Genomic DNA, 12,120 nt, shown 5'->3' with positions numbered 1-12,120 from the left:
CAGCACAAATGTCATTTACATTCTTTTGTTCCCCATGACATCCATAGACACACCTGTGAGTCCTGAGATTATCTCCCCTCAAACTGCTAATTATTGGTTTGTGAAGCAGAATGATATTTAAGGCATTATAACAGATATTACCAAAGGAATGCATTTCAATTTTCCTACTTCCATGAGGGGAAAAAGAAATCAGTGCATTGGATAAAAAAAGCTCACGTGAAAGCTGTTGATTAAGAGCTAATTAAAATCAATTTCCTTAAAAATGTTACTTAATAAAGTAGAAGTGAGGCACCTTAAGTTCACAGCTGCTATAGAAGCAGACCTTTCCCACCACTACCTTTAACAAAGTCTGCTTTTCAGTTGCTGAGTTTTGTGCAATTTTCAGTCCTTCTTCGTGCGGCCTTTGAAGCTATCCATGAAATGGAGGGCTCCAGCAAAGTCCGCAAGGAGAACGCTTACTTTCACTGGTAGGATACTGCAAGGTAGAAGAAACAGATCTCAGAAGATTTTTGTACTTTATACAGAAATCACAGAAGTCACTTCACATGGCTAATACTTGCAAAGAAATTATAATCTCTTACATAGTTTCACCAGTGCTCACAAAATACAGGTTACACTCATTTTGCTGCCTTAGTCATTACCTTAAATCAGTTCACCAGCCTGGCTTGCAAGAGACAGACATGCCCTAATGCTGGGCCAAAGATTCCAGTGATGCATTTCCTTAGGAGCAGGCCCAGTTTCTACAGCCCACAGTAACACTGCACCCCAGCAGAGGCAGCAAGCCAGTCGCACATTTCTGACATTGTTTTGTGTAGAACCAACCCCTAGAAACTAAGAAAACTCCAGAAATGTGGAGAACTGAATGAGCATTCACACTGCACAGGAGTAGTCTAGTTGGTGTTTTTAGTCAAAACATTTTCAGCTTAGATAGAAAAAAGAGTGAGGTAAAGAAGGAAGAACACAACTTACTATTTCAAAGCAAAGAAGAAATACAAATTGCGTGGTAGTACCAAAATTGCTTGGTCTCGTCGAATAGCAGTCATTATCTTTTCAGCCACATAGTCTGGGTCTAAAATGGGGAGCAGAAACGGCCACCTAGAGGGGAGGATGTTTATTTTAATACAGATTTCTTTAGATTGACATTTTATTCAAGAATGTATCAATTCTTGCAGATAATTGAAAGAGAAATACCATAAATCATATGAAGCAGCAAGCCTTTTTTATGTTAGCCTAAAGAGGGAAAGGGGTGGTTGTTACTTTTCTTTTGTCTCCCTCACAAGAGAGAGCCATGTATTAAGACACTCTAGCCTTTTATTTGGCTCCTGAATTTTGTGTTTTTATAAGTGTACTGAGCAAAGCTATGCCAGTGACTTCAGGAGGTGAATGAAGGAAACCAGACAGGACAACCGAAGCATTTGACTTCCACAAAGGAATGAAACGGGAAGGGACATCAATTACGTTTTATGCTTCAGCTTAAATGAATATTGAAGTACTGAAAGCTTTGCCACATACATTGCCTAGTCACTAGATAGCATATCATCCTTGAGAGGCCCTGAAACAACACAAGCAGGGCAAAGTCTAGCTTGTAAGTGTCATAAAAGAAACAAGACCACACGTTCAAATTGCATAACAACATCACAGAAGCTTACTCACTTGGTACTGCAGCCATCGAACATCCCCGTGTTTATGAAGTAAGGACACACAGTTGTGGTTTTAACACCAGTCTTTCCCAGAACTTTCATCTCGTAACTAATGGACTCTGCAAAACCGACGGCCGCAAACTTACTTGCACAGTAATCTGTAAAACAAATATAACAGTAATTGCAGTTAAACAATTTATGAAACCTTACTAAAAAAGCGAGTCCCAGTTTTTGACAGAGAACAGGGACAACTCTGTGCTTTAGTAAGTAAACAAACAGCAGCACTACAGAATGGTATAGATACGATGTACATGTGCTACTCCCAGGAAATTACTATCCTGTAACACAACAGAGTAAGAAGCAATTTCATAGGCTACTAATAAAACTTGCTTTTGATGCAACTCATTCTTTTACTTTCCCTCTTCTAAATCAGCTGTTGGTATAGACTGGCAGACAGAGGGTTTCTCATCACATCTCTGCTGTCACCTTCCTAGTCACTAATCTGCTAACAGCAGATGATAAGGACCGGCATGAAAACATAACTTCATTAAATCGGTTTCTTCAGTCTCAAACCTAGAATTTCAAGACTCTCCAAAGTGTTTTCAGCTTGCAGCTCTATTTGTTTTCATTATCACTATCTTGAAGCTAGATTTCTTTTATGCCACTTATTTCGTTTTCCTTCCCCTCATTTGCATGCACTTTGCAGGAATTCCTTCGGAGTCTGCTGTAATCTCAACATTGTGTAGGTTCTCCTCAGTGAATGGAGAAGAGAATGCAAAATGAGATACTGTGCAACTACCACTGTACTACATTGGATTTTATTAACAGTTTGAGTTAGGGAAGTCAATACAGGACGCTGCATAGCTTGAGAACATATCTGCAAAGAAAGTTGCCTCTAAGCTACCAAATGTCTGTAGGTCAATTTCAATAACATACCAGTGCTCAGTTTTCAAAGTTCCATATGAAGCTCCTGGATCCTCTTACTGCCTTGCTAGAAAAGCCTGTTTCACAGCACTGCTGAGCATCCGGAAAACTTTTTCAACAAAATGTCTAAGGTCAGCTGGTTTGAAAGTATCACTGTTTGCTTTACTTTATATACAACAACCCAGAGACTCAAAGTTAGGACTTCTTTCATGAGTGTAGATTGCTGGGCTTAAATCAAACTAATTGGTTTAACTAAACAGACATCAGCTTTAATACCCTACCTGCAAGACGGTTGACTCCAATCAGTCCTGCTGTGCTTGCAATGCTAACCAAGTGTCCGTGGTTAGAGGCTATCATTGCTGGAAGGAAGGCTTTATAAGTCTGCAATGTAAGTCAGAGTTGCAATGAAACATTTTAGTAAGTGAAGTACTTGCTATAATATTCCAAAGGTGTTATTTGTAGAGAAATTCTGCCTGCACTTTTAGTGAGAACTTCCCACCTATTATACAAGAGAGGGGAAAAAAAATAGGAATTTGTTGTTTGAACACTAAACTAAGCTGGGATGTTCCATGTCCAACCAGTCCCATTTTCTCAACACGGTAGACAGATGACAACTTGCTGAAAGCAAAAAACACATCTTCAGCTAGCTGTAAAACTGCTTTTACCTTAAAGCTCAGCACTATTTTGTTTCAAATGAAGACTGAAGACTCAATACAAAATTTTGTAAAATGGCAAAAATTTGAATTTCACATCTTCCTTTTAAGTTTACTTAATCTTTGTGGTTAAATTTATTTATGAAGAAACTGAAACATGTTTTAATGTCTCATTTACAATTCTTTATGGTAAGAACACAGCATAGATGGCCCTTCTCCCCTGAAAGGAGGAAAAGCACATTAAGTTGCTCATTTTGGACAAAAGCCCCACTTATTTAGTGTAAGAACACTGACTGGACGTGTGGTATTCCTTACAATAACTATCATAACCACAAAGTAACTAGAACAACAACAGAATTCAACACTTCTGTTGCTAGAGCAGCAACTTCTAAACTGGACCTGTTTCACATCAATGAATCCCACATGAATGAGGGATATAGTATCTGCTTAGCTTAAGAATTTAACAGAATGACAAACTTCAGTTCTTAAAAGCATTTCTAAATATTAAGCAGTTTTTCTCCCATTTAGCTACCTAGAAGTTCCTAAAGGATCCATTCCTCACCCTTTATTTCACATACTCCAAGGCATAGAAAATAATTTCTTGTATCATTTCTGACTCAACTTCTGCATATTTTACTCAATTCCAAATGGCAAAATTAATACTGAAAACATGTCAGGAGGATAGGATGTTTATGTGTGTATGTACAAGAACAGCATTACCCAAAAGTGTGCCATTGTGTTCACTTCCATAGTTTTTTCCACAAGTGAATCTGGAGATTCAATAAAGCTCCTTCCAGTGACAATGCCAGCATTGTTGACTAGGATGCTGACATCACCAACTTCTTTCTTAACCTACAACAAAAAGTCTTGAGTTATTATGCAATGAATATAAAACACGCTTTCTGAATTTTATACATAAGAATATAAGAAATAGAAGTGTCAGACATCTCAACCAAGCTGAATGTATTGTGCTTGTTACAGATCCAAATACTATGGGTTCCTACACTTTCTGACTTGATGCCTATTTAGGCCTGAGCTCACCCCTGGACTTGGGAGCCCAGCAGCTCATGGCTCCATGTAGGTGTCTGCTTTCAGAGAACTACAGTTCTCACTGTGACTGTTCAGATAAATCCCTACTACAGAGACCTTTACTAATATAAGTACTTTCCTACATTAAACCCATCTCAAAACCAACAGGCAATTCTGTATTTAGGACCATTTCTGTACCATGCTGCAAGCACAGTATGTAAGTCCTCATGCCAAGTAAACGGAATCAGTCCACCAAAACCTACATGAGGGCCATAATAGCTAAACTAATAGCTAAAACTAACCTCACTTGTGAGATTTCCTCTATACTCAAATCCTCTTACATATTCCAGAGTTACTTGTATTCAGAAGCAGTGCTGCCATACGGCTTCAGAATTGAAACTAGCTTTCACACCACTGGTCTTCTAGTGAAGAGAAGGAAAAGAGGGTTACTTGCTGGTAACACAAGTTGCCCGTGTCCAAACAATCCAGGATTTTATCTTTACCACTGTATAGGACAGCAGCTACTTAATTGCATCATGGTATTTCAGACATTTCAAAGCTCATTGTACTGTTTAGCACAGGTTCCATTTCTTCTGAATGCCAGTGTTATGCAATTGCAAGTATTACATTGCAGCTTCTCCACTAGCCATACCTTCACTTGTACACAACAAGAGCTTTCCTATTAAACCAGACCTCCTTGCGCCCTTCTTCAGGATCAGAGTTCTCTCCCTCAGCACATTAGGGTTAGAATGGGCAAAGTCATTTTTCATTAGAAATATCCCATATGTGCATAAGCAGTGAGAAAGACAGCTTATAAAATTATTTTCCATATTACAGCCTTTTCCTTTATTCAAATAGCTTGACTGCTTCAAGCAATTTCATAGATTAGGAATTTAACAGTTTCTCTTACCAAATGAAGGTGTTTATTTTATTATTATTATTATTATTATTTATTTGTGTATCTACAGTTTAGGTGGAGGAGTGAAAAACACATGCTTTCACAGAATGCAAAAACCTCAAAAGCCTTCTGGGGCAGCACACGACAAGCAGTTTGTTTGTAGAATATTTGCTTTGATTGTAACACTGAGCCAGAAACCTTTTGAAATGGTTCCAGAAAATTAGTTGGCTAAAAAATAATTTAGCTCAGTAAGTGGAAGCATAGTTCTCATTTCAGCTCCAGAATGAGAGTCTACTAACCTGACAGTACAGCTACAGGCCAGCTGAGATCATCAAGGTGTTGCACCAGTTTTCATAGAAGGAGAATTAAAATATTTAGTGTGGTATTTCAAGTATCGTTCATTCATCTCTGCTATCCAGGAAACAGGAGGCAAGTTCCCTATTTTTGTTTAATTTGTAGCTTCCAGATCAAGTGGTCAAACTCCGCTGGTGAGTAGCTTAGGAAAAGCACCTTCTTCTTATGCCCCCGGCCACTGAGTTCCAGATCATAGAAAACTCATTTCTCAATGAGATGTCCTATGCTGTACAAATACAGCAACTGAACAGAGCATGAGGAGACCACACAGGATAGCTTGCCTGAGAGCAAGGGTTTAAATGTAATGCTTATCCCCTTAACAGCCTTGTTGTCTCTGCACTTATTTGACTATTTCCATGTTTGTTAAAAGGCATAGATTAAAAAAAAAAAAAAAAAAAAAAAAAAAAAAAAAGAAAAAAGCAGTATTTTTAGGATTATATGGAATAGCTTTTATTTCACTCTATAAGCCAAAGCCCTCCTTCTACCTCAGTCATACTCCTCCCAGAGGGTCATCAGATAACAATTCAAGTATTCCTGGAGCAGTGCTATATAATCTGCATGCAGCCTTGGACAAGTTGGTCTAGTCACTAACAGGAGCACAGAGCCCCATCACAACAACTGTGGGAACTCAGAGAGACCCGGAATCACTGGCAAATGATGCAGTAGCACGGCCTCACATCTGATGATCTTTGCAAACCTGGAAGCACAGACTCGCTCCCCCGGCCTACCCTTTGGGGCAAATAAATACCTGAATGAGCAGTCATGCTGCTTTCGCATGCAAAAGCATGGACAGAGCTGGGGGATGTTCATAAGGTGGTACCTGGGGCATTCCCATAAGGTGAAGATGAAAATACTGTGAGAAGGCAGCAAATAACAGTCTCAATCGATTTCTTACTAGGGGTAAAAAAACCTAAGCGACCTCTTCCTTTATTCCTGTTTAAGAACAGCTGTCTCTACCAAGCTTTCCAAAATACATTCACACTTCGGATAGCATTCAAAGCAGACTTGAGTGCCTTGATGCAACCCATACACTTCAGCTGTTCAACAACTACTAACTAGACATAACAGCTCCTTGCTCACACACCTGGCTGTTCTAGTTCCCTCCTCACAGCTACCCCACATAAGACAGAGAGCCAGGACACTCAGACCAGGCTCCCACATTCTTCTCTCAGAACAGGACACCTCTACTGAGTATTCTAATTAACGGGGCAGGGAATGTCATCTTTCCAGAATTATAAGCCTCTCCATTATGCAGAGCAGGAAAGGATACTTCAGGTGTTTGTTTTAGGCCTAGGTAAGCTGAAAATTATGCAAACTGCTGACCTGGTTAAGCATCTTTATCAAGCATGAGCACCCTTTCCTGTTTGTTGCTGTATTTCATTTATAACTTTACATATAGATGTTTGGCTGTATTTCTGTGAACCGCAGAGAGCATCCCAAAGTGCCTGCCTTCCATGGACAAAGACCATCTCCCATAACTTCCTACAAGGTGGGAAAGGTTCACTGGATGTGTATTTGGGAGCAGAAAACATCACTGAGAAACTTGCTTCTGCTGTGCAGGGGAGCAAAAGCAAAGAAGGTTCATACAAAAGTAAAAATAGTCACGTTGACAAGCAATCAGTAACAACAAAAATCAAAATAGAGCATAAGCAAAGCAGTAACACGCAAGAGGATCTTGAAGCAAGTGTGAGCCCATATGCAATTCATAATCTCATAATGAGGAAAAGGCTGTTTCCTCCCAAATAGGAGATCAAAAACCCATAAAAGTTACTTCCCTCTTTCAAAGCCCCAGATGCCCAATGTTGAGCTAAACTCTAAGTAAAGGAGTTAAGTCAGAGAAGGCCAAATTCCTTTTGGGGGTGGTGGTGCAACAGGGACACTTTGAACACGTCTTAAGCCGTAGCTCTCAGCACCAAAAGCTGTCTTTGTTGGTACAGGAAATTCATAAGGACATCACACGCCCAGCACTTTTTGTTTTTCTTCCTACTGAAATGTTTTCTGATTTCTGTGTGGCTGATGAAGTACCCAGAGCAGGTAGTTAAGGATCAGTTGCATTTCATTTTGACATTGAGATTCCAGGAAATACACCATGCAAAACAACGTTCCATACTGCCTGCGTGAATTTATTTCACTATCATCTTGCACCACTCCAAACTACTATGTGTGTAGCTGAACCACAGGAGAAAACAAGCAAACAAAAAAAATCTGTGGAATAGTTCTGCCTCATCTTGCAAAAATTGAGGAAGCACACTGAGCCAGGATCTACTACACAGTACTAAATAAACAGCAGCATCAAGCACTGATTAATACTAAGGTCTTGCTGCTAATAAGAACACTTGGAGTGTGGTTCTACATCAGGAGGACATGCTGTATCTAAAATAACAGTGGTGGTAGTCTGTTTTCTTCCCTGTGGTTCAGCTGTTAGTGAACTTCTGACAGAATATTGTAAAGTGAGGAATCCTGCACTGTGTGGTTACAAGACCCCTTTACCACCTCCTTGCTCCCATCTCCCCATTTTTATCATCCTCAATCTATTCTACACACATAGCTACATCCTCTGCTTGTCCAGAAAGGTTCTTCTGCTGCTTTTCTCCATGGTACTGAAGCATCAGCCCTCGGGTCCTTAGAACTGCACTTAAGTTTAGCAACATTTTAAACAAATAAGAGCAGGTTATAATGGAAACTGTTAGGTAGTTCTAGCTTTTGGCACTTCTACAAGTCCTGCCCAAGATATCTAGCCACAAGCCATATTTACAAAGCTCTTTAGAAAGCATCCTAACAAAGCCTTCAAGTTCTATTTATTAATTCTGTTCACGTGCACTTGCAAAAGTCTATTCACAGCCAGGGATCTAGTCTAAGTTGACCAGAGTCATTAATCCTTCTCACAAGGTACAATCTTCAGGGTTTACTTTTTGTAAAATGTTTCTAGAACTTGAAATACTGCTTTAATTCAGTAAGTTGTCTCTGCGTGCTTCACCAGCAAGCGCTGCACAAACGCAAAGCCACTCAGCTGAAATCTGTCATTGAAAGAGAACCAGCTCTTTTTATTTTTAAAGAACAAAGGTACAAAAGTCAACTCTAAGAACCAGTATTCTTAAAACAGGTAGTATATGTAGTAAGTCAAATGAAACATTTTCTTGACTTGACATGGCTAAAGCGTATCATAGATCACCAACACCTCAGAATAGTGTCAAAGCTGCAAGTGAGATACTTTACCTGATCTGCTACTCTGTAGACTTCCTGCCTTTTGCTGCAGTCACAGATGTAAGAATGAATTCTTACTGCTCCATTTTCTTCAGCCAATCTGCACGTTTCCTGGAGTCCATCTTGATTAATGTCCCAAAGAACCAGTGTGGCTCCAAGTTTGGCAAATTTTAAGGATAAGAGTCTTCCAATTCCACTTCCTGCTCCTGTTATTAATACTATTTCACCACTCACATTCTTCTTACGTTTAGGCACAAACAAAAACACCAGTGATTCCAGCATGTAATATGTTGAAAGTCCAATGACTTTGAGCAGCTCCAGGAAGAAGTTCATCTTGAGGCTATTTTTTCTGATATCTGATTGAAAATAATGCAAACATCAACAATTCCAAACAGAAAAGCATTTTCCAATCTATTCTAAGTATTTTGAACTCAGAAGCAGCCTAGAGAGTACATGGCCTTATGTCTGCATGTCTGACTCACCTACTCTGTTTCTATATTATCTCAAGGGCGTTCCTATTCTCTTCCAGAAATGCAAGAAGAGATTTGTGATTTGGGAGAGGGAAGAAATACTTGCTTTGAAAATTCTCCGCCCTTCACATCATGGCTTTCCACCTCTGCTCCAACAGAGTATAGACACCTTAAAAAAAGGCAACAGTTGCCCTTTGCTACATCTGAAGCCAGAATGCATGGCAATTAGAAATCAACAGGCTTGAATCACAAGTATGTGTGTACCTACACAGTCCGTACTTACCACAGTAACTGAGCAGGCATTTAAGTCTGTTCCCCAGCATATGAATGCTCTGCAAGAAGCACGCCCTTGGTCGAGGCAGGCTTTAATCTTTGACTTAGTTATGGTGCAAAAGATTAGTATTTTCCTTTTGAGCTAAAGGTACAGCTTAGCAGTGCTTACACTTCAACTTTTAGCACTAAGTGCCTGATTCAATCACATCTTTATTAACGCTGGTATCTAGGTACATACTCATGTTTGACAATTGCCTAGAGATAAGTTACTTATATCTCTGCAGCTCTGAGCAAAGTCTGCAAAGTGTAGCATTTTAATTTACATTGTCAGGAGCATCAAGTTTTGGTACATGACAAACATCTCAATAGCTGTGAAGGAACAGACAACTGCAAGATCAGAGTTAGTTCAGAAGGCTTTACAGTGCAAGCATTAGGACATGGTTTCCATATCAATTTTGGTAACAGAAAAACATTCATCAAAAAGCAAAGTGGGTCAGGAAACAAGTTCCTCTTTCTGAAGGACATGTTGTATAGTATTTTCTCTTTCTAATTCCCTTTCAATTGGTGCAAAGTATACACAGAAGTTCTAGCACAGAAAAGATAGGGTAGTAAAACTGATTTAAGTATTTCTTTACAGCACAATATTTTCATAGATACTGCAATGATTTTACCTGCAGTAGACATTCACAGTTGTAGAGCTATGACAGATCTGAGCTAAGGTAGAACTAGATGGGAGAGGTGTTACTAAACTTCACAGGTATCAAAAATAACATTTTTTCATTACAATTTATTTGCTGTGTCTAAAACAGAAGTAGGAAGTCTTCAAAGCAGATGCAGCTACAGAGTTTAACTTCACCAAGTTAATTTAGAAGGGTGAACAGTAACATACTTTGGCATGAAAGGAGATTGGTATCTCCAGAACAGATACGAATGTTACAGAGACCTGCAAAAGAGTCCTTAATCCCTATAGAAAACACAAGGGAGGTAACAGCCTTCTGAATATAATATTCTGTTTGATCTAAAACCAGTTCCTAAAACCAGAGTGTGTCAGCAATTTAGTAAGCGATATGATCAGGTATCAGGCTTATACAGGGCAGAGACATGCTAGAGCTCAGAGAACTTGTTTTCTCTTGGGGAAGTAGAATTGGTTTAGGTATAGGGGTTGTCAAACTCCGCACCCCTCACTGAGATGCTTACCACTTTCCTCTGCTGTGCCTCCCTTAGCCTACCCGTGCCTGGCCCACAGCCCTGTTCTGCCAACTCACAGCACAGGGCTGGTCCAACAGCAGTAAATAGGAGCACGTAAGTTGGAATAGATTTACAGGTGAATGAGCTACAGATACCTTTGGCACACATAGGACAAGCAGATTCCTGCATTTCCTCACCAGTCATTCTGGTGACACACATTGCTTTTAATACTTCTCTCCCTCCCCCCCACATAAGTACGAAGGGCTTCTATGCAGTAGCAAAGTCTCAAGAGGTTTCACAACAGCTTATCAGTCAGATTGCTTTCCAGCCACAGAGAGTTTCCAAAACAGACTTGTATGTGCAGGTGCTGATGCTGTCAGCTGAGCAGCCCCTGCAGACTACCAGTGCCCACAAGCTGCAAGGACAGAACTGGGACTACTATCATGGAGCAGCTTGAGTTGGAAGGGACCTTAAGGCACATCCAGTCCTGCCGTAGTCAGGGCTGCTCTCCACCAACTCAGCTATGCAGGACTCCATCCAACCTGGACTCGAGTATCTCCAGGGATGGGACACTACAGCTTCTCAGGGCAGCTGTGCCAGGGTCTCACTGTGTAAAGGATTTCTTCTTACTATCTAACCTGAGTTTCCCCTCTTGTAATTAAAAGCCATTCCCCCCGTCATATCACTATCAGAATGCGTAAAAACAAATCAGCCTCCATTTTTTTTTTTTTTTTTTTTTAAATAAGCTGCCTTTACCGTATGTTGCTCCAATACACCGCTAATAGAGAAAGCGTTAAAAAACTGATGGTACAACCACCTGAGCAGATGCCGGCAGGTACGCATTCACTCACTGCATCCAGAGGGCAGGAAATCCCGGAACACGCAGCGGTGCCGTGAGCCGAGACGAGGCACCTGGCAGGCAATGCCTTCCCTGGAAGATTCCGCGCTACCCTGAGCCTCCCATCCGTCCCTGCCCACCGTCTAACACCGGACTCCAGCCCACAAACGGCTCGGAGCAGCAAGCAGGGAGCGGCTCGCCGCCCCCTCCCCGCGCTGAGCACCGCCTACCCCTAGGAGCCCGGCACCCACGGATGCTCCCCCGCCGGCGTCCCCCCACAGCACCCCAGGTACCTCCGCTTGCCGGACCGAAGAACGAAGGCAACTCCGCCTGAGGGAACAGAGAGGCCGCGTACCGCGAAGGAAGCGCGACATGGAGAACGGGACTGCGGGCCGATCCCGGCCTTTATACCGCAGCCCTCCCCGGAGCGGGGCTGACCGGATACCGGGGGGCGGGCCGGAAGGGCCGTGGGTCGGCGGTGGGGGGAGCGGGTCCGGCCGGGTCGGAGCCCGTGGAAGGCTGGGCAGGGCTGGTCTGGTCTTCCGTGCCTCGCGCACAGCGGTGGGGCTGTGTGGGATCCGGGGGAGCTCGTCAGGCGGAGTTTGCGTGAGGAAGGGGCGGCATTCTGTGACACGGCAGCTGGTGCGCG

General features: G+C 41.6%; 1 protein-coding gene across 1 annotated transcript; it reads right to left on the bottom strand.

Annotated features, from left to right (window-relative positions):
* Positions 1 to 381: 381 nt before the first annotated feature.
* On the bottom strand, positions 382 to 9,035 carry LOC306945004 (epidermal retinol dehydrogenase 2-like; the record flags this gene model as incomplete). Its single annotated transcript, XM_079533685.1, has 6 exons — positions 382 to 475; positions 970 to 1,095; positions 1,654 to 1,798; positions 2,846 to 2,945; positions 3,938 to 4,069; positions 8,715 to 9,035. 6 exons carry the CDS (start codon positions 9,033 to 9,035, stop codon positions 382 to 384), a joined length of 918 nt encoding a protein of 305 aa, XP_079389811.1.
* Between the last annotated feature and the right edge of the window lie 3,085 nt (positions 9,036 to 12,120).

This window comes from Tetrao urogallus (assembly GCF_951394365.1).
Source record: "Tetrao urogallus genome assembly, chromosome: 3".
NCBI lineage: Eukaryota > Metazoa > Chordata > Aves > Galliformes > Phasianidae > Tetrao > Tetrao urogallus.
The sequence above is the reverse complement of the archived record's forward strand: the minus strand, read 5'-3'. Positions and strand labels throughout refer to the sequence as shown.